The 23,901-nt window shown below is 38.1% G+C and overlaps 1 protein-coding gene and 1 long non-coding RNA gene across 2 annotated transcripts in view; both read right to left on the reverse strand.

Moving 5' to 3' along the window:
• MTNR1A (melatonin receptor 1A) overlaps positions 1-22,394 on the reverse strand; it is a 51,786-nt gene extending 29,392 nt beyond the window's left edge. Inside the window, exon 1 of the mRNA NM_205362.2 lies at positions 22,056-22,394. Coding sequence (NP_990693.1) covers positions 22,056-22,248 — 193 coding nt within the window. The 5' untranslated portion in view covers positions 22,249-22,394. The remainder of the gene's footprint in view (positions 1-22,055) is intronic.
• Positions 723-21,984, reverse strand: LOC107053254. Its single transcript, XR_001466352.3, has 2 exons — positions 19,350-21,984; positions 723-17,576 (listed from the first exon to the last, which is right to left on the reverse strand). It is a non-coding gene; the product is annotated as an uncharacterized LOC107053254 (long non-coding RNA).
• Positions 22,395-23,901: the final 1,507 nt, after the last annotated feature.

A 23,901-nucleotide genomic window follows, 5' to 3' on the forward strand; every position in this document is an offset into this window, starting at 1 on the left:
CAGAAATCCTGCAATCTCAGATTAAATGTATCATATAGTGCAAGTGGAACAGAAAAAAATATCAAGGAAAAGATTAGAGAAATAAATATTCTTATTTGTTCCTTAATGGCTTGCAGTAGCTCTATGGATTTTAAAGCAACAGCAGTGCAAGTTACAACTTTCCACGTGAATAAACAAAGGAGCATTAAAAAAAACCTGCTAGATTACCAAGAAACATATGTTCTTCTATTGTTTCTCATTTCCTCTTACTTCTCTGCTTTTAAACAGAGAGAAAAAATGAATATAAAATATAATCAACTATCGGTAAAGAGCAAACAAATATATTAATACTATTTATGAAGTAGTAATTTTTTATTTCATAATATTTGAATGGAACATTCTCAAAAACAATTATGTATTTAAAATATGAGAGATTTGTTCTAAAAGTACGCCTATGTCCGCATCCTCCATCAAAAATGGCAACAGTTTACGGGCCTTTTCCGCCCGGTTCCATGACTAATGGGGCAGGAGGACTCAGACTCATACCTTGGGAAAGGGTAGAGAGATGGACCTAAAAACAAAACAGTGGCAACAATCTGAGGAGGAAAGCTAATTTACAAAAAAAAAAAAAAAAAAAAAAAAAAAAAAAAATCAGAATGCAAGATAACACAATATAATATAATACAATATAATTAGAATTGAATCTAATAAATCAAATAAAATGAGAGGGAGAGGGCCAAACAAACCAACCAACCAACCAACCAGAAGGCCTTACTCTAATGCTGAAGATGAGCATGCACGCTGCTGGGATGAGCAGAAAGGGAAGAAGAGAGGGGCACTTCTCGTGATCTGCAAACAGTTTTATCTTTCCCTACAAATGGAAAATGGAAACAGAACAACGCAAAGTCCTCTGGGGTACGTAGTATGTAGTTCTTCTTCTCTTCTGAGATCCAGGTACCTGGAAGTATCCAAGATCCAAGGAACTGGAGCATTAACTCTTTAACTCCCAGTGTTCTACATGATGTTATGATGTGGAATATCGATAACAAAAAAATCATAAAACCATGACATTATTCTACAGTTAGAAACATTTATTTATAAACTGGATGCTCTGGCAACTCTTTACCTTGATCTGTAAAGTTTGCACATATAATTCTGGTGGTGAAAAATAATAGAATGCTAGCTTCAGGTTGTTTGTTGGTAGGTTTTTTTCAGTAGTGGTGGATTGTTTTCTGTTTGTTTGTTCACTAAATCATTTTAAAAATTAGAGTAAAAATAAACAATTTTTGCAGCTTTCCAAAGTTTCTGACACATCTTCATTCTACTTTCTGAAGCAAGTAATTACTCTTCTGGATTTTTTTGTTCTTAATAACTTGATTTTCTTGAAGACTGTCTTTCATTTTGCACTTTACTCTCCTCTTAGTAATTTTACAGGTCTCATTATTTCTTGGAGAAAAAATCACAGGACCTCCTAAAAGTTCCTTATTTTCTGTTTCCAAATATAACTTTGTTCTTCTTAACTTAATATTCATCACTGAGGTTTACTTTCCACCTTCCAAATCTTTCCATTGGTTTCTGCCCATTGAAAATAAAGTGCCAATAATATCTTCTTTTAAAAAAACAGAGTAATCTCTACACTTAAGCATTTTCCTGACCATTCTGGTATATTTTAATTCTAGACACATTTTTATTTGGGAACTTCATTTATTTAGATGTATGTGACAGTTTTATTCTTCACTTGTTTCAGAGATGTTCTCTTAGTAGGACTCCCTTTTCATCAGGGAATCATTCTACTGTTTGGGAATTTTCCAGTTGCTTATCTTTCTTGCCTTCATAAAAAGAGCTCACAGATGCTTCAATCCTTTACCATATATCATCAGTAGTTCTACACTAACAACCATTGTGTCTTTCACTCCTTTGTCACTCTGTACCTCTGCTCCAACTCACATCTCTAATATTCATTACTCTGGCTTCTATTATCTTTGTAAGGAGGTCCCATACAGTAGTAAGAAAATCAAAACTTCCTACCTTTTTAATGAAAACTCTTACCTTGTTCCTTCTCTATTATAATAGGTCTTCATCTTTCTCTCAGTGATACAAACATGCCATGTTTTTTAAAAGCATGATTATTTCAGTAATAAAATGAAAAATCAAAGGTAGATCCTAGTAGAATGGATCCACTTTCAGCCAGCTTAATGAAAAACAGTGACTCTGAGAAAAGTCATAAATCATAGAATCATAGAATTGCTCAGGTTGGAAAAGACCTTAAAGATCATCAAGTCCAACCACAACCTAACCATACTACCCTAACTAACAACTCTCTGCTAAATCATGTCCCTGAGCACCACATCCAAATGGTTTTTAAACACATCCAGGGATGGTGACAACCACCTCCCTGGGGAGCCTATTCCAGTGCTTAACAATCATAACAGTACCCATTACTGTTAACCATTTCTTTGACACTTTTATGAACCTCTGAGACACTGTAAAAACAATGGAGAATTCGGTCTCAGCTGACAAGCTTTCTTGAGGTGCATCCATTGATATTACAGAGGTCTCTGACAGTATACTCCTAACAGAAGTAGTTTAGCTGGTATCCTACAGCAGAATACATGAGTGACATTCCAAAAAAAGAGAGCAACTATGGTATAAATCATAGATAAAAGAAAATTAGTGCTAAACACCCACTCTTAGTTAAAAACAAACAAACAAACAAAAAACAGACATAGATTGGAGAGTTTGAAATCAAAAGTAAACAGAGTGCAAGATAAGATTTCTACACTGCTCTTCAAACTCCAAAACATATTACTTATACTTTAAATATTTGTAACTGCCAGTTTTTGTGCCTATTCCTTTGATAAAACTCCCACAAGAAAAGATTCACAATTTTTAGAGCTGATTTGGAGCTAAATTTAAAAACAATTCTGAATATTTTTATTGTTTAAAATGTGTAGCATTGCAGTACAAAAATGAAATCAAATAGCAAATTTTCAATTAAGGAGGATAGTGGTAATTCCAGTGGAGACAATCTAGCAAAAGTGTGTCAGGCTTAAAAAGGAAGAAATTATATTCCAATAGAGGAAGGTTTCAGTGCCCATAGCAATCTCAGAAAAATGTGTTCTATGTACATCAAACAATGTCTGTTACAGAATTTGTAAACTGAAAGATGCTGCATCATTTTATTTTTAGTGTATTTTAATGAAGATAATCACCCTAAGGGGGAAAAGGTTCTAAACAACGTTCAATGCAATAATCGCAAAGTATTATTTTTATCGTGGTATTTACCCACTGCCAAAATCACTGCTAATGGATTACTTTCAAATACTTGAGAAGCATAAAATTTTACCAAGCTCGGGTAATCTGTAAAAATCTGATGTTTGTTGAACCTTTGCCTAAATGTTGCCAAAGGAAGTATAAATCAAATACTTTGCTTAAAATGGCTCTTTAACAAAATTCCTCAGAGTTTGCTGAAGAAGAATTAACAAGCAATTGGTTGTACAGGGAGTTCTCTGTCGATGGCAAGCTAATAAATTCTGACAGGTTGAATGGTGCAAAGATAATGGGCTGAGCTGTCCACTGACTGTAAAGCAGAAGTTGATTAAGGTTAAGAGTTTAGGAAAACACCCCAACAAAAATGGATCAAAATGAACAATTTATTTGATTTAGGAGTTGAACTGCAGAAGTTCAGTTTCTTTACTGAATATTAATGTGTTAGCCCCATTCAAGAATCTGAACTTTAACACTGATAACATTACTTGCTACATAATTAACTGTTCTAATGTTACTAATAATTAACTGTTCTAATATTACTATTAATTCCTTTCAATATATAAAATAATTTTGGATTCAATTAGATATGAAGCATTATTATTGTATAATTTGATGGAAAACTATCAAAACAGAGTGCCTGAAATCAGACTTCAGGATTAAGCAAGACTAACAGAAAGAGTTATCTACCAAAGAACAAATTTTCTTCCAGAGGTATCATCTTGTGTCTTTAAAATAATGACTGATAAAACTTACACATTTTGTAAGAAAAATGGTCAGACACGTGGAAAAGCTGGGTGACTTTTGTCAGACCTGGAATCATTAAAAATTATGTAGGGCTTATTAGGTAGAAGACAACGTTTTCCTTCTAGGATTATTCACGTTTAGCTCATGCTTGGAACTTATTAATTAAATGTCTGAGAAATCAGCAGTGGAAGAAACAAAATGTACACTTTCAATCATCAGCAGAATGAAAAAGAACTAAAAACATGCATACTGCCTTTCCTATTTTTCTGTTATCTTTTAGATGTCAACTGCAAAAAGCAGACTGAACTATTCTAGGCAGCAATTTGTCTAATCAGACAAGGCTGGATTCTGTTAATGCTATTCAAGTATCAACAGGCCAAGGAGCTTTTCTTAGTCATCCTTACAAATACTATTAAAGTTCATAATGAATTTCTGAATATTCTGGTATACTTACGGATCACTAACATCAGTACAGTACTGACAACTTCCAGGAAGAAAAAAACTAAAAAACCCACAAAAAACTTCAAAGAGAAGATGAAGACTGTTTTCAAGGCACAGCTAGAAAGTACAAAACCTTCAGTTTCAACATTCAAGGTTAAGCCATATTCTACTGTATTCAAACTATATATTAAGAAAATGTATTCATCTTAAAATAGATGCAACATCATTAAATGGTCTTTTTCCTGTCTTTTGAGGAATGCTAATCAATCACAAACCATAAAAATATAACATAGCTCTAAATTACAGATTTTGCCTTCCAAAGCTTTAAAAATTCCAAAACATGTCAATGTTTTTGTCATAAACCTCAGTAATACGGTTCATATGATCCATGCTAAATTTCAAATTGGCAAGTCTTTTGAGAGTTTTCTTCATAAAGTCTTATGTGAAGGATAAGTGGGAAGTGAATATTTCTCAAATTATTGTATTCTCTTTGTTTGAAAATGAATCTGTTTTTCATCTTTGTATGTGACACAGATATACGACAAAGAGGCTTGTCAGAGATTGATGATATTTTGAAAGGTTGGAAAGAACCTTCCAGCCTTAAAGACCACCTAGTTCTAACCCAATTGCTGTGGGGAGAGTTACACCCACAAGAACAGGCTGCCTAGGGCCCCATCCAGCCTGGTCTTGATCACCCCCAGGAATGGTAGGAATAGGGCCTTCACAACTTCTCTGGGTAACCTGTTCGAGTGCCTCACCATCTTCTGAGTAAAAAATTTCCACCTACTAAATTTTCCCTCTTTTAATTTAAAATCGTTTCCCCTTGTTCTGTCACTATCAGACCATGTAAGAAGTTGGTCTCCATCTTGTTTATAAACTCCCTTTGAATACTGAAAGGCCATGATGAGGTCTTCCCAAAGCCTTTCCTTCTCCAGGCTGAACAAGCCTAGCTCTCCTCAGCCTGTCTTCACAGGAGAGGTTCTCCAGTTCTCTAACCTCCTCTGGTCCTGTTCTAACAGGTCTATGTCTGCTATACTGAGGGCCCCAGAACTGGATGCAGCATTCCAGGTGAGGCCAAATGAGGTCAGAGCACCTCCCTCAGCTGAAAAAGCGCTCTTGAGATGTCAGGGATAAAACCCAAGTCCTTCTGCCTGCAAAGCTAGCTTTCTTTCACAGAGCTATGCTCCTTAACATGAGAAGAAACAAAGAGAAACAAAGCTTCCTGTAGAGAACAAGAAAGTAGTTACTGCATGTATAGACGCAGTCAGTCTGTACTCCATGATTTCTGTGCACAGAAGTAAACAACCAGATTCTGAGATACAGTAATGAATTGACTGAGGGGATAATTTTCAGGCTCACTTTGGTGTAGGCAATTCTGTTACATAGGACAAGAAGCAGACTAGATAACTTCTTGAAATTCCAAGTACACGTATTTGCTCTTACTCCAGTAAAATTTGACATATCTAGTATGATGTGAGCTATTAAGATTTTATTCTGAGGGCATAAAAGCCTACAAAGTTGAAGGAAAAGGGTGGAATGGATTAAAAGTCTATATACATATTCTAAGTTCCCAATCACCTTAAATTATTTTATTTAAGGTCATGCCCATGTGTTTCATTCAGAATTCAAGTGCCATCACAGTGTAGGAGATAATTTTCAAGCTACTGCAATCTGCCAGGTAAAAATCACTGCAGTTACATAATTTCCAAACCGCTGAAGAAAAAGAAAAAACAACAAAAACTGATGTGAAATGTTTTTGCATTCTGTCTAACAGCAATATAGCTGGAGTCTGAAAAGACTTTCTGCTTCATGCAAATATTAATGATAATCATTGGCAAAGCATACATGTCAGGTAGATTTGACTTGAGCATCCAACAGGTAGTAAGCCCATCTCTTTTCACAATTTTCTCTTCTGAAAGTCAAACTTCTGGAAATTATAGGAGGAAAGTACCACTTAGCTTAAAAAACATGATAAAGGAAAGGAATCCGTGGCACAAAACAGTGAAGTCATTTGTTAGCTGGAAATAGTTGAATTTGTCTTCTGCCAACCTTCGATTTGCCTTTGGAAAAACCCTGTTTAATAGCATCAATAAGAGCTCTCATATAAAAATTATTCAAAAATAGGGCAAAAGAAACACTAAAATTGTATAGCAAGATCACCTAGAAATTAATACAACAAAATACATCCCAGAAAACATAGCAATTAAGGGTCATTCTGAACTTCGGATTGCAGTTGATGTGCACAGCCTGTCAGTACTCAAAGAATAACATCACAAACTTTATTTTGACGAAATGCAGCTGCCTCTATTAATTTGACTTTTGTGACAACTCAAGCAGCTAAGGATAAGCCAAAGGGGAATGCAGTGTGTTGGAACTGATTTTTATTTTAGATAAATCTATGTATTTGAGTGACTGGAACACAGACATGCTTGGCATGAAGATACAGTGACATGAAAAATCTTCCAGTTACCATTGTTAAAAACATGTGTCTTAGGAACTTCATTTTGAATACTTTGCTTGTTGGAAGAGTCAAGTCATTTGAGCAAAAAGTGCCTTGAGCATTTGGAAAGAAAATAAAATACATTTGTCTCTTTGTCTCAAGTGTAACTGGCACTGAAGCTAATTTTTTTCTTCCCTAGATGTTTAATGCATCAATCATGCTCTGCTTTTTCGGAGGTGCAGCAGTAAGATAAAGATAGAACTATCTGAAGTATTCTTGGGACTTGTAAACTTGTGACAGCATTTTGAATTTCCTGGATATCTTCCACTCTCTAAAAACATTTGACTTCTAAGTTCAGTTGAAACACAGAAAAATAAGGGAGACAAAAAAAAAAAAAAAAAAAATCAATATAATGGCTTTTAGTTCCAAGCATAATGATGATGTACACAGCTGAGCACCAGACCTGCAAAGCATCTGAACATATGCCAGCTTCAGGGATAAGCATTGTCTGACTGGGGCATTCCCATTCTTAAAATGTTCATGTTGAAATGGAATAGCACAACAAGAAACATTAAAAAAATTAAAACCACTACTTGAAAAACAAACAAGCAAATAAAAGAATGAAAAAAAAAGAATATCTGGGGAAACATCATCCATATTCCCTGCGAGGTGACTATATCTGAAAGACAGCAAGAACCAAGCTTCAAGAAAATTTTCAGTAAAATGTAAAGTCTTACTAATGTATCCAGATCTTCCTAAAGTGGGCAGAATGAGCTGTTCCCCATCCAGGATTGCCCAGAACACACAAAAATTGCTCCACATCAGGGAGAGATAAAGAAGACAATCATCAATTAGAGGTCTTCAGAACCCTGTGTATACACATAACAGTGCAAGAAGTTCCTCACAATCTTCAGCTGGTTAGTTTAACACAAGAATATTCCTGTAGAGCTCAACTGTCTTGCTGTTCTCTCTATTCTCCAGTTAGGGTAGAGAGGCTGGTACTTGCTTTCCATCTCAGTTTTTTTTGAACTGCAGAATTCTAGTGTGTCAAGGACTTTGACATAGGGGTGGGAAACTAAAAAGGGATGCAGGATATGCATGTGGATAACACACTGCAAAGCTCCAGCTCCTGGTACATAAATTTGTCTTTTTTAACAGCTTGCAGCTCTAAACAAAGATGTCTAGAGAGCTTCTGGCCAAATCCACTGTTTTCTCTGAAGCTTCTGCAATGATACAAAGCATACTGAGAGCATGTGAGGAGATTTAAATGACATTATATACAAATGCTTGGAATAAAGACTTTTTACAGGGAGGCAACTTAATCTACCTGATAGTATCAAATCAATTTCATTTTGGCTTGAGTAGGCAGACGTCTTTCCTGTTTAAGAAAATACCATACCTTCTTGTGCCTTGACTTTAAAACAGGCAAAGATTACATGGGAGGATGTAACATCAGCTACAGCTGACTGTCTCTGCTGTAGAAACTGAGAACATTTACATTAGCTAAAGGTCTGTTTATTTAGTTTAAAACAGATGAAGGAGGAAACTACCAAAATGTGCAGTAGCCTAGACACCCCACCCTCAACAACAGAATGTGGGCAATGCCAGTACTACTAAAATAAACAATTCAGTGTAAAAGTTCAGCATAGCTGAATTCAGTGGGGCAGATGGCTCTGGATTTTCATCTGATAAATAAACTATAATACTGACATGAAAAAAACAGACTGAGAAACTTAGTCTACTTGAGATCAGATTTGAAGACAAATATATCTATTGATGTATCTCACATACTGAGAGGGAAGAGAATCTAGACATCTGCAGCTAAAGGTTTGCAGGCATTAATAAAAAATGAAATTACTGTAAGGGGTGCTGCTCTGGGTAATATAGGAGCTGTTACATAAACAGGGATATATACTTTCAATAGTACATGATACACATTTATACACATATATATACACAAAATATTTACAGATAACCTGCAGTCAGTCCTCTGAACATGGTCATCAGACATGCTGGTCATACAACAAAACAGACAGAGCAGTCTATAAATAAGAGGCACTATAGGCTTTCCCACCATTAAAGTACAGCAACATGTTCTTTCACCAAGCTGAGGGGCTTAATCATTGATTTTAGATACTTCAAAATAATGTTAAGTTCCTTGATGTAAGATATTGTAGCAAGAAGAAAAACGCAAACCAAGCCCATCTCCTGCTTTCATCAGAATCCAGCATCTTCAGAGAAGTTTCTGATTTCGGCAGTATGGAAAGCTATTGAAACATTGTGGAAGAGATGACAACATTTCTTTCACTAGTAAAATGGAGAATTTAGGGCTAATTCTGTAAATAACCTCATCAACTTCAGACACTGAAGCAAGAAATGAGAGAAGATGCATTCTAGGGCTTATTAGACATTATTTGACCTAACATTTGACGTAAATAGTGGAAATATGCAAGAAGTCTATTTTCAGTGATGCTAGGAGATAACAGGCAAAAATGTCAATTAAATGGCATGGTTAAAAGGACTGACAGAGCTCAAAGAATTCACATGAGATTTTGAATTTTGCTTCTTTAGTGATAAGCTGTTCTGTTTGATTTGATGATCTCCATGGTGTACCTAGATTAAAAGATTAGTGAGTGGAGATAAGACCTTTAAAGAACTGAAAGGTCCCCAGAGTTATTTTGTCATTACTTTCCTCAAATTTTGTCAGTAGCTTTCTGCAAAATGTGAAAATTAGAATGACAGTATTTTCCAAGGCAGATGACATAAGTAAGTTTAAGTAAGCTCAGAGACTTGTAATTCAATAATGAATTGTTAGTTACATTTTCACTGAAAGGACGACTCTGTGGAAGTCAGCAAATAAGGTGAATTGTGGTCTTATGAACTCTACTGGGTTTGCCATCTAGTCAATGCTTCTCAAATCAATATGTTTTGGAACAATTCCAGAAAAAAATAAACCCAACACTTTCTAATGTTTATCTTCAATATACTACCTCATCCAAAAACAGCTGTGCAAACTTCAGTAGGAAATTACCTCTGTACGTGGTCATGAGACAACGTCTAATTACATAGTTCATTTTATTTCAAGCTCTTCCTAAGAATATTGGACATATGTTACCTGAATAACTTTTCTGAAAAAAATAGTCATGTATAAGAAAGGCTATTTGGAGAAAAAACTCAAGTGTTTTAATGATTATTCCTGCAACATGCAAGGTACATTTTCATAAAAATTTCATAAGTTAAACAAAAATAATATTAAAAATATGCAGGAAGATCAAAAATGAGTTGTATACTGACAGACTCACAGACCAGGGAGAGTATCAAACTTGAAAGTCAGAAATGAAAACACGTAATTATGTATATAAAATTTATATGACAATGAAAACAACCAAGTCTATATACAGATATGGGGTTTGCAGTAATGGGCTACAAACATGGAAAACAGAATCACAATTTGCCATGTTCAGAATAGATGACTTGCCCAGAAGATAAATTCACAAATTACTGCCTCAACTCTAGAATACTACAGAATAAAAGAAATCACATGTAATGGCTGGAGTTAAAAGAAACTTAGTATTCTATACAGTCATTGGGGAATGTACTTACCAATATATAAAGGGACAGAACTGCATTATTTTAGATAGTCATTTAACAGAAATAACAGGTCTCCCCCATATCAGGTGGTCTAACATTGTGAATATTATATATGATTCCTTCCCATATTATATGTGAATATTTCATAATATGTGAATAAATTTAACACAACAACAAACCCAACAAAAAATGTGAGGTGAGATGTCCTTAGTGGAAGCAACAGTCTAGAATAAGGAAAATTCTTAAGACTTTTTCTTGCTCAGTTCTACAAAGTCAGTGAAGCTGAAAAGTTTCCTTTATACTAAGCCCAAATATGCTAAACTACACATGCTCTACACAAATGCATCAATCACTGAAAAAACCTAATTGTGCAGTGTCTGAAATTCTTAGAAGGGCTCGGGGCATCCAAAACATAATTCTGGAATCATACTAATGAATCATTACTTTTGTAATTACTTTTGTAACGATTCATAACCTCCTTTAAAACATACAAATTTCAGAACTATTATTTACTCAAAGGAATTTACAGTGTATCAGGCAAGACAGTTTAGACCCAGACTGTAGGTGGCTGTATGAGTCACTGGTGTCAGAGGACTTAGTCTAATTTTTCCAGTTATACTGTGTATCTTACTTATTGTGTCATCTGGATTTTCCTACCTTGGTAGCACCTCAGAGTTTCTGAATACAGAAAGTATAATATTCTCTTAATTTACAGATAATTATTACAATGTTATCATTAGATAGTTCTTTATGTCTAGTAACATTCCCGCATGCTATAATTGTTAATTTTTTAGTGTTTCCACAAGAAATAGTTGGTCACATGCAATATTTGTACTTGTCACATGAATATGCAGAAATGCTACCACAAAATAAATGCTTAATATAACCTTAATAAATACCTCTTCAGAATGGGTTTAAGCTTAAATTAAACATATGGTGGAGCTGCCACCCAGTGTTACTATTGGAAATTCCATTTATTTCATTAGAAAACCTGTTTAAGAAAGTAGACCCCAAAAAATGACATGAGAAAATTCATGATTTGGAGATCTGTTTGCAAGGCAAGCAAGTTTAATGTTTTTGAGTAAAACAAACAAGCATTCTGTCCAGTTGTCACAAGAAACTGTCACAAGCAACACAAAATACAGAAACAGGTGAGACTGATATTTGTGAAATCTGAATCTGATCAAGAAAGCTTTCCAAATAAACATGAGTGCAGAAGATAACATGGAACTCTGAATATAAGCAGGTCTTAGAATCAATTCACTGTTTTGATGGTAGTCTATGATGTTATCTGTTCACAAGAAGCACATACTTAGGCAGCCTGGTAGCAAAGTCCTGTCACTGTTGATTGAGAAAATTAAAGGGAAAACCAACTAGAACAGCTTATAATGATATACATATATATATTTTTTTGTGACAAATAAGAGTACTCCTATACAAAAACAACAACAATAGACTTCAAATTCTGTCTCTATTGGGATAATTAGACTTAGGTTATTTGCTTCATTTTTTTTTTGCACTCACATCCCTGCACTTACACATGTCAGATTTAGCCATATATTCAGGGCATAGGGTAGATAATGATCACTGCAAACAGGATGAAAGTGCAAGCTTTGCTCAACTCAATCTTTCCTAGATTACAAGGAGTAATTTCAAAAGCAGCACTTGCTTTTGAAATGCTAGTATTCTTAAGTGTAAATATAGGATGAACAGAAACAGCACAAATTCCTTGGAACATCCAAAATAGTTGGATAAAAGTGGGTATGCTAGGCAGACACAAAATGCTGTTGGAAGAGGGTGTTAATGTACAAGACAAGTACTATTTCATAAATCTATGAGAATTGAGGCAAGTTTCCAGCAATAAACAAAGTGTTCATAGCTGACAATCTTATCAGGCACCACAGAAATTCCCAGTAGTGGGGTATGCTGAATGGGAAAGAGAAAAAAGAATCAGGAAAAGAACTGGAAAAAACAGGGATAGGATAATGACAGATTTCTAAGAGAAAGTGCAAAATAAATGCCCAATTATTTGCTAAAAACAATGTTTGAAAACCATTTCTGCAAGAAAGAGGAAGAAAATCTGACTGCATTTTGAATCCACTTGTTTAACAAAAATTTTTAGGACAAATTTGTATTTAAGAAAGAAAGTTGGTTCTGCTGTCTTCTCAGTACTTACCTGTATGCAGAGGAGATGAAAAGCTGGTGTGGCTAGCCAGGCTGAAACCACTACTAGATCTATAGTCTTCAATGCTTTAATGGAGAATAGACAGAATGAGCCTGCCAGTGAAAGCTGTGTTCAGATGACACTCACCAATACAAAAATGCTGTGGGAGTCATTTCAGTGAGCATAAATTACAGAAACATTGAAGCTGTTCTACTTTATACCATTTATATGCATCATCTCTATCTAGGTGAAGGAAAGACCTGAAAACACTGTTGTCCTTCCTTCCTATTGGAAGGTATGCTTAGTATTGTTCTCCTAAATATTAGAGATACTTATTTCCAGAGTGTATATATTCATAAGCAAAATATGAGTTGTAATGTGTCAGTGGATGCTACAGCAGATAAAAAAAAGGGGGGGGGAAGGGGAATGAAATGTAGCTTCTATAAAAATGCACAAATAATTAGAGGAAATGTTTCTACAAAGATGTTCCTATGTAAATTTATGAAGCTGAGGTATACCATAAAATGAAACAGTCTTTTATACAAATATCTTGTGCAGCATGGTAAGGAACTGTAGGATTTATATATGCTTTAATATAAAAGTAGTTATGTATATCCCCAATAGTAGACAAAGCCAATGCCAAAAAAACTCTTAGCAACAGGTGCTGAAACATGCTATAGCATCAGGAAGGGACAATAAGATGTGTTTACAATTCACCACACAGGTTCTCAACAGTAGGAATCCGTAGACAAGAAAAAAAAAATAAAAAAATCAAGAAAGCTGATAAGATAGTGGTAAGAGATAGTCATACTGATACTTTTCTAAAGGATTATCGTAAATGTATATAATGATGATGTAACTGGCAACAGAACCACCAGATAATCTGCACAATAAGACTATAGTGAAAAAAATTGAAATTTATTCTGCTTAATTAATGTCATAAGGAACTGTACCTAGAAAGTGGAGGACAAAGATAGTATCAAGGATAAAATGATGTGATCTGACTAGGCAACTGTAGTATATACAAACTGTCCTTGATCTCAATAACAAAAATCCATTCATTGGAAAAAGAAATAGAATGGACAGTATTGTGGTATTAGATGGTCTTTTGTTTAATTCCTAGGTGTGTTCTTGAAGTACCAATTTGCAGACTTAATAGCTTGCATACCAACTATATGTGAAATTCTAACTTGTTTACATCATGCACCCACCTCAAGATATATAGATCAGGCACTTACAATACAATGGCCCTGATCTGCAATAAACTTTATTTCAAGGAATTTGGTGAACCAGCAGTCCTCTTCTGACTCCATAGTTTTTAAAACTTTTAATGATTTCTCTGTATAAAGGACTTCACTACAGACCATGGCTAAAGGCAGCATCCAGGGTAACAGCAGAATTTTAAAATGTATTCAGCTTACCACAGAGAAAGACAGAAGTAAACATAGCCTAAATCTTTGGATTTTTGGTCTGAAGTTAGCTACAGAAAGTGAAGTTAAAGATATCTCTTATGTTAAAGTGCTTACAGCTCTTTAGGTTTAAGAATGTCAATAGTATAGCAGCCTAATTACCCTTGGGCAAGCGTTGCAGCTAGACAAGTGAAAGGAGACTAGCACTGACCTTAGTAAGAGGCTTGCTAATTGATAACAGTACAACCAGGATTTTGCTTTTAGGGAAGGCATATTCTAGAGATGAGGCACACTCCTCAGGCAGTGCTCACTCAGACTTGAGAAAAGGTTATTTTGCCAAAGGACCAAGAATTTGATATTTGACTTGGGTTAGAAAGCCCAAGCAAGAGCCAAGATAAGACATTTTTAATTCTCCCTCCTTATTAAAAGAATAGAGAGATGCTAAGCAATGGTATGCATAATATATTCAGTAAACGTAAGACATTTATACAAAATGCAAAAGAATACATTTAGGTATTCAGAATGCCATTCTCACAATGTAATAAAGAAATAGCTGTAACTTAAGGTGAAGACAGATTCTGAAAGGATTTGCATGAATGTTTAGTACCCCTGGAAATTGGACTCCATCCAGAAGGTCCCTTTCAATCCTTTACTGCAAGTGGGAACTGATTAATCTAGACTCAGAAAAGGTTGGAAGATTTAATATACCATAATGGAAATTTGAGGAAAGAACCCTGGTTTTGTAAAATAAATTAAAATGATGTGAACCTGAAAGTTAGATAAGTTCTCTGTAGAAAGCAGACACCAGAATTACATAGCCAGAGATGATTGGAGAAATACTTATTAGTCATTATTTACATTAAAATTAAGATAGCACATATGAATGCAAAATACACATAAGCTGTTAATAAAAACAGGATTTTTTTTTTATTTATAGGTAATTAGTTCTTCATCCAAAATGAAAATACAAGTTACCAGTTCATTCACATTTATGCAGATATCAATTTTTCATAATACATAGCTTCCAAATTTTTAGTAAAATCCAGTCTTTGAAAATGAGTCTGGATCTGTTACTCAAGAAAAAAAGTACTATAAGAGTGCATGAAGGAGGACAAAAAGATGTTGTAATTCTTCGTTTCCCAAATGGCTTTGTATTACTTGACAGAAGTGGCAAACAGAGTGAAACTCACACCAAGTGTTTCCTTTCTTTTGCTATTTCTAAAATGAAGCTGTCCATACTATACTTGTACTGGGCTATGAATACTCTCACAGCTGAAAATGAAATCCCTTCTTTGCTTCCCAACACAGACAGGGAGAGGAATGTGTCCTTAAGCATCAGCAGTAAGACTAAGTAGTAGAAAAATTTCTCATCACTTAAGCTAAAGAAGAGGTATACATCAAATGAAATCCATAGCTACTGCCACTGGGGGGCAGGGGGACGTACTGTTGGAAGAACATCCAAGAACATCCATTGACTTTTCCTCCCAAACATGTACAAGACATAGCTTGGAAGTTCTCCATTGTGTGACTTGATACCAGTTTTCAAAACTGGTTCTTGTATTCATACCCATTCATTACTTTGGCCAATGGCTACAGAATCTGCTGTCTCATCTAGATAATATGATAGTACTTACTGTTGCACTGTAACATTAAACTGACACTCAAGTTCAGCGGGAGCAGGCTACTAACAAAAGCAGTGTTACTGCTCTCACGCATTACCAAGCAACAAGAGAGGAAATGACCTTTGCCAGCACAGGAGCTAACTGAGAAGCAGTTAGTTTTGTGAATCTTGCATCTGCACCTCAAAAATCAAAGTCAGTGTGATAACTAGAGCTTATATTTTGCTCCTACGTTTTTGCTGAAATGTAAGTAGATCATGTAGAATGGTATTTCCATTAAACTAAATGGAACAATTACATATCCTCCCCATCTGGAACAAAGTCAATAAGGTAATAACTATTCTTCTATCATTAGAATACTGCATGACCTGGTACCTTGTTAGGTCATTTATAAAATAAAATGAGTTTGGAATATTTTACTTCTGGTGGAAGATGTTTCTTCAAGGAAAGTTTGCCTTGTCTTTAAGAGTAATGAATGTTTAAGAAGTCTATAGGACGTGAAGCTTTGTACATTTATTGGTCATTTATTACTACAAAACCATTTAGAAAGAACAGAAGTCACTATTTAACAAAGTTGTAAACAGCAAGTCTGTTTATATCTTAGTTTCTGATCTACTTGTAGAGTAGGTTAAAGCGTGCAGCATGTTTACCATATGAATTCAAGGCTTTAAGGCACATGTTGGTTTGGTATGTCATATCCATCCTTAAAACTAATGGAGGAAAGGGGATAATAAGAACCTATAGTAAGGGAGAAACCTTACTAATCCTGTTCAGCTGTAATGCTGCCTCTGTGACTTCAGAAGATTTTGAAAGAACTTCAAGTAGCAGTATTCATATTATGTCAAGCATTTTTAGCTATACATTAAATATCTGTTTGTTTGTCTTTTAATTAAATAAGCAAACATTAAAGTTGTGTTCTGTTATCCTGAAGGATTCTTAGTAACACTCATCTTCCTGAAACAGAATTTGGGGATCATTACTTAGGAGTGCAAAGTTAATGTGTAATTTGAGGCAGCTCGCCGTTATGAGAAGAAAAACTATCAACAGCAAGGGTACCAAAATTTTTACTCAGGTTGCAGAATTAGACTGTAATGCATAGCACTACCACAGCCATTGTTATCACCCTATCAACCTTATTACACAAACAGGTTGGACATTGTCCCATTAGCATTGGAAGCCCATCATCAGTAGCACTTCTGTCAACAAACTGGACTTGCTGCTCATGGCTTTGGATAGAAACACTTGAAATATCAGTAACAGGATAGGAAAGCAACAAATAGAAAAAGAAATAAAGGAATAAGTAAAAGCAGACACAACAAAATGGCTAATGAAGAGATTAAAGATGAAAAACCATCTTAATGAAGAGGAAGGACATCCCCTTCAAAAACAACTAAAAATGGCCAGAGAACAGTACAGTATGTAAGCACTGGCAGCAGCAAACCAGAAGAAGCACTACCATGAAAAACTTACAAAAGCAGAAACTTGCAGAAGGCATACGTGGCTGGCTTTGACAGACATATTAGTAAGAATGGGATATTAATTATTTGAAATATTCATCTCTGTCTTTGGTCACTAACAGGATGGTGCCATTTAAGCAGTTTTCTGGAAAACTCTTGATTCAGTAAATTATTCATCAAAACCACTCTGAGGAACAGCTTTATTTAAACTGCATTTTTATACTTCATTCTGTTCAACAATTGCCAGGGTTTGGCGTCTCCTCTAGATATTTTCTCCCCTCCCAGTCAGCTTACCATTTTTAATACCTGAAGTTATTCATGTCTGAAATAATGCCATCAGCATCTCAGTTTTCATCAGAACCCTGAATTTGAGCTACAACTTGATCTTCTGTATATTATCTCGAGTCAAATACTTGTCAGGCTACCCATTTTCTCTCAGGACACAAAAAGTCCAAGGATCACCTGTAACAAAAGCAATAATTCCATTAGTTTGAATTCACAACAGGAGTTTCATTTATTAGATTAAATGATAGCATTAGATATGCTGTTAAAAATCGTCTTAAAACTAAGAAAACATCATCAAGAACAATCACTCTGATAAGGCTGGTGAGATCTCCCATCTGATTATCAAAACCTGGTTCCCAGCTTAAATAGAAAAATCCATACTCTGGAAAACACACTGAGAGGAACATTTAAGTGTGTTCTTACACTGCTCAGAGTATATGATTTTATAAAAGACAAGAACAATTTAGAAAACTTCTGAGTTTCTTTCTAATAGTTTATACCCCCATTTTTTCAGTGGTCATGCTATTTAATACCAGATTTAAGATAGTTCAGTATTAAGTAGCTATGTTCCTTAGCTCTTCCATCAGAGACTTCACTGATCTTAACAGATTTTGATTGGGGATTACTCTGCAACTCATTCTTTTGAGCACACAGAGCTTTCTTTACTCAACTGTTTGGACATAATGATGATGTGGCAGTTTTTGCATTCAAGTTTCTCCCTTTTCATTTCCATCTCATTTGGAAAAGTAGTTAACATACACTTAACTTTAAACATGAGCAAAATTAACTATATCTTGCTTCTCTAGGACCGTGGGGCCTGAGGAATGTCGGACTTCCTCTCCACCTTCTTCAGTAGTACTAAAAGCTACAGTTCTATTATCAAAACATTTGGGCCAAGGACATGGGAAACCAGGAGAAGGCAGATACATCTAGCACAGAACTGAGATGGGAGAGAAGGGTGTGAACACAACTTTCTCCCTGATGCAGTAAGAGTTATTTACAAGCTTGACATTAGTCCCCCTTTAGCTAGCAAGACAAGGTACAAAAGAGCCAGGATGAATAGTGGAGCTATTATCTTGCCTGCTGAAGGTTCCCTTCTGTCATAGAAGTTTTCTGGAGGGATAATCAGGGCACATTTGGACATGAGTACAAAAAATACCCAGGAGAGGCAACCCATTGGACCAAGAAAACAGTGTCAAAAGGAAAAGAACAAGAGAGACAATAGCTCTTAAGAGAGCTTTATTCATTGGCCTTAATGGTCCGATCCTGCAATCACTGAGTACCCAACTCCTCCATTACCAAAATGATAAGTGTGCATTAAGTTACATTTTAACAAACTGAGTTTTAAACTAAACTTTATAGTTAAAGATTTACAGCTGCTCCCTCACTTTGTTCTTGATGCATTGTTTTTCTTGATGCAGTTAACAGCAAAGGCATAAGGATACTAGCAGTCACTGATAGGAAAAACTACTAGTATTTCTCTGATCTAACTTCCCCTAAAGCCACTTATTTCATATTTCAGGGTCATTTAACAAAAGTTCCACCCTATTTTTGATTTATGAATGTTAGCAATGGGAAATGAAACACATTAAGATGATTTACAGCAAACTTCATTTTAAAATGAGCTATTCTCATTCTTCTTGAAATGAATTAAAGAAAGCACATCAATTTGAAGTTTAAGCTGCATGGACATACTGTCAAAATGTGGGTATTAGAATCCTTATGCCTTGAATGCTCCCCTTGAAATTTCTTTCAAAGCTGAAAGATCAGACATCATAAACCAAATTCAGTCTTTGTAGACCAGCATTAAATTGCAACTGCTCCCTTAAGGACTGAATTGGTGTCAGGTGCCTGTTAAGATTAGAAAGCCACCATTAAAAAAAAAAAACAACAGATCAGAACTATGAAACTTATTACAAGTCAAATACATTAAATAAAAGAGAATCCTACCAGTTGCATCATCAGCTTCTTTGTCTAGAAGAGCATCTATTGAAGCCATGCTTGTGACTATGAAGGAGTCTGTTGTATCAGAAACTCCTCGCTTGCTGAGACAAACTTCTTTGAGATACTGACTTCTCTGCTTTGATCAGTGTCTTTTACTAACCTTCTGACTGTCAAGAAGGTTATACCACTTGTTGAGAAGGTTTTTTCTAGTCTACTATTTCCCAGTGCATTTTTTTAAATATACATCCACAGGTTCAATTTGCAGAAATCTTCCAAACTTTTTTTTTTTATAATAGAGATGCAAAGATGAATCCCCCACCAAATCCACCTTTTTGACAAAGTATTAAATAATCCTCATTTCTGTTAGTCCTTTCTTGCAAAGTAAGAAGAGTGTCTTCAATGAGATTTTCTTCAGGAGGTATCTTCTGTTCCTCCCTGACCTTTCTCCAGTGGAATTTTCATCCTGAGTTCTTTATCCTCAATAAATGTACCAGCAAGACTTATTAACACAGGATTTTGTAAAGTTTGTAAAGTCAAAAGTTTCTTTATTGTTATAGCTCTGTAAAAAATCGTTTTTATAATTTGCAAGTTAAAAGTTAATTGCATGTGTAAATTAGATTATACTTTCTCAATGTAATCTCTTCTTGAATACCCTGAATTAGTGTTATTAAAATTAGGACACTTCTTCCTACTAGCAGGGTTCAGGGTTTTCTAAAGTGGTGTGCTTAGTCACAGATTTACTTACCTGAGTGAACACTTATGAATTCAACGCCAAGATTAGCAGCAGCATTCACATAAATCAAGTTACACCCAGGTACAGGCTTTTGCCTGATTAGACAAAAATAGTTTGCACATATTTTTGAGGCTTATTATTTTCTTTTCAAAGTTTCATTTTATCCACATATTAAGACTCTTTCCCTCGAGGAAAAGGACTTGTAACCTACCTGATCAGGTACTTCAAAGTTACTTTTACTGTTGTTTTTTTTTTCCCACCCTAAAACAGACTGCAAATTTCCCATCGTATTCTAAGCATCTACTTGTTTTCAGTAATCATTTATTTCAGAGTGCAGAACAGTATCTAGTTCATATTCCAGTCTAAAATAATTTGTATTCAGAAGACTGCTCTTCTCCTAGCTGTAGGAGAAAACTGTTGCCAGATTGCTGCAGTTCATGACAGCCACTGTGACAGAAAAGGCAAGAATGAGAGATGCAGTAAGAATGAACAAGTGAGCATGTGTCAAGATTCAAGAAGGATTACACGTAAAACTACAGTAGTGAATATGCACACACAGAAAACCCCATGATTCAGTTATGTTTCCAGATTTATTTCATGCACCACATTTATTTCAAACTTGTTACCAGAAATGTCTGTTATAAACTCCCCACAAAAGTGGAGGAGAAGTTGATACTTATTAAGGGGGAGGAGAATATTACCCATTACCCCCCCCCTCCTCCCTCCTCCTCCCCCAATCCTGGAATAACCCCAGTGATGTGGGTAACTCTACCGTTTCTCCCTTCATCAGAAAATCTCAAGAAACGAAGGTAGTCAAATGCTGACTTGACCTACTGGCATCTGATTCCCTTCTCATAATGAGTATCACACAGTGTAGCCCTATCAGCTTTAGAGAGAGCAGTTGCTGTCAATGAAAGTAAGAAGATACAGCTTTTGGAATTTAAATCAATGGCAACCACAGGGGAGAAAAAAATCAGTTTGCCTTCATTCTGTTCTTGTGTTCTGGTGCTCCTGTATTTCAGCTGAATGAAAGAGAAGTGCACAATCTACTTGAATTACCTGGTTTAGCCTTAGAAAGTTGTGTGCCAACTTCATTGTGATAGCTCGTTGCAAAGCCAAGGATCAAGTTCCCCCACAGATGATTTTTAAACCACCAGCTACCAAATAATCTGGCAGCCAGTCACGACGACAAAAAAGTAAAACCAGTATCTCGGTTGTCATGGAGTGAAATCCTGCTTTCATTAACAACACAGCTCCCTTCACGTACTCCCATCTTCTTTCAGTGAAAGATACATGGGGCTTTGAGTGCACAGATCTGGTACACGTGCACAGCAGCTGGCCTGACGTGATAAAGCAGAATGAATCTGAGGAAGTTCCTGCCTGTCAGACCAATAATCCACAAACTAAGAGGGATTTACTCAATACACCATCACAGAATCTATCCTGTCAAAACTACAGATTTTTTCAGAACATGCCTAAACCTGCTTTCTCCCATTCCACAAAGATATGATAGCAAGTAGGAGGTGACCAAAGATCATGAAACACGTGTCGAGTTTTCTTCTGAATCCTGCAGCATCTGTAATTTAGCATTTGGCTTGTGTTGAAGCTACAACCTTACTACTGCAAGCGGAGACTTTCTCTAAGTCGAAGCAACCCAATCAGAACAGCATTAAGGGTAACACCGTGTGTCAGAGCAGCATCCCCAGCACTGTGCTCAATTTCGTTCTTAGAGGCTTCCATGCCTTCCTCTTCTGCTAGGTGGGAGCCGCCGACAGCTAAAAATAGCACCGCGATTCGGCGGCTGGTGCTAAAAATAGCTGCAGCCGCCAGGGAGCGAGGCGCGCCGTCCCGGCACCCGGCACCGCTGGGGCTCGGGAGGAGCCCGAGGAGCGCCCGGCCCCGTCCTGCGAGTCGGGGCAAAGTTCTCCCCACGGAACAAAGCGGCCCCCGCCCACGCCCCTGCTCCCGGCGACCCTTACCCGCGTTCCGCAGTTTCTTGTTGCGGTACACCGAGAGGATGACCAGGAGGTTGCCCAGCAGGTCCACCACGATGGTGAAGATGAGGATGGTGGCTAGCGTGGAGGTGACCCAGGGCGGGCGGCGCGGGGAGCCCTCGGCCGGCGGGTCCCGCGGGAGAACGGTGCCGTTCAGCTCGCTGCCGTTCGCTCGCATCCCGCCGCCGCTTCCCCAGGCGGGAGAGAGCCGGCCGGGCTCCCTCCTTTCTGTCGGTGCCGGGACGGCGGCCGCCACCCTCCGCCGCAGGGCTGCCCGACCTAGGACAACACGGAGCTGACCATGCCGCTCCGCCTAGGAAGTTTCCCCCGAAGTGTGCACGCAGAGCGGCGGGACACTTTTATAGTCTCCCCCCGCCCCGCCCGCCGCAACCGCTGCCGCCAGGTGACACCGAGCCGCCCCCGCGCCGACACGTGCGCGGCCGGGGGATTCCAGCTGCCGGGCGGCGGCGGCGCCACAGCGACCTCCCGCGGTGCCATCCGTCCCCGCCCGCTCCCCGTTCATTCATCCCGCCGCGCTCCCCCATTCATGCGCACCCCGCTCCCCATTCATTCATCCGGCCCCGCCGCCCATTCAGCGCCGGCTGTTTCATTCAGCGGCGGGGAGAGGGATCGATGGGTTCGCTACTCGTGCTGTGCAGCGCTTAGGCTTTTTTTAGTTCTCGTGGTTCACGCCGTCTCCTAATTAGGCGTGTGCAGAATTCTCCTCCCCTTCTCCCCCGTATGCAGCTAACGCTGCACTAGCAGAGTAGCGCGAGCGAGGCGAGAGAGCTCCGGTCTCGGAGCTGCTCCCGCTGCTATAAAAAGCTCCTCGCTGCGGGCGGGCCGGGGACGGCACGTGTTCCACTACACGGGGACGACGACGCTACCCGCAGCCCCCGCATCCCCCCCCCTTCTCCCCAACCCGCAGCGCAGGGAGAGCTCGCGTGGGCTGTGTCCGCCACTCCCCAAAAGCAACGCAGAGGAAATGGGGAGCCACTGTGTGCTCCTCGTTGAGCGCGTGTTGCGGAAGAAAACGGGCAGACTGTAAGCGCGGATTCTAAGGCTTCTCGCTTACAGTATTCTGAGCACACCGGGCGGAGGAACTTTCCCATTGAAGGCGGCAGAGGCTGCGGGAGGAGCTGGCTTCGCGCCGCGCTCCACCAAGCACAGGTGTGCGGGAGGGCACCCCACTCGCCCCCCCAGAGCTTCATCGGGCTGAGGCGGGGGGGAGTACCCGAAACCTCATTTCCACGGGGAAATGGGGCTCTGCCTGCGCCGCTAGATCGGACCTGTCCTAAACCGTTCGGTGGTGGAAATGGTATAGCTACAACGGCAGTCCGTGGTGATGAATAATTGAAGCCATCGTCAGGAGGATTTAAAAGCACTTATTGCGGGCTTTTCACTTGATCGCTCCTGCCCAGGAGACCTCGGTAAAAATAGCACTGGCGGCATTTCGTACCTCTGGGGCTGAGTGGCAGCGCTTCCCCCAGGGCTGTCCCCTTCCTGCAGAGCCCGGAGCTCTGCGGCTTCTGCAGAAGGCAGTTCCGTTCCCGCGGGGAGCACTGGTTGGTTCGATTTCGGCATCCCCTCACCCTTCGTGAGCAGAGGACGCAGAGAGATGCACGGGCACCACAGAGCAGTCCCTCCGCTTACTCTCTGGAGAGCAAAGATCGAAGTAGAGGGAAGATTGCCGTCGGTGTCGCGGTGCTGCAGCCTCTGGGCTGGGGGTTGAGTGCCCCGCCCCCGTACAGATGTTCGTACATAGAAAGAAAATGAGTGTATGTCCTTGTAGGTGCATGAAAATAGGTTATCAAGCTGTGGGAGAAGATTA

The sequence above is a fragment of the Gallus gallus genome, chromosome 4, assembly GCF_016699485.2.
Source record: "Gallus gallus isolate bGalGal1 chromosome 4, bGalGal1.mat.broiler.GRCg7b, whole genome shotgun sequence".
Classification (NCBI taxonomy): domain Eukaryota; kingdom Metazoa; phylum Chordata; class Aves; order Galliformes; family Phasianidae; genus Gallus; species Gallus gallus.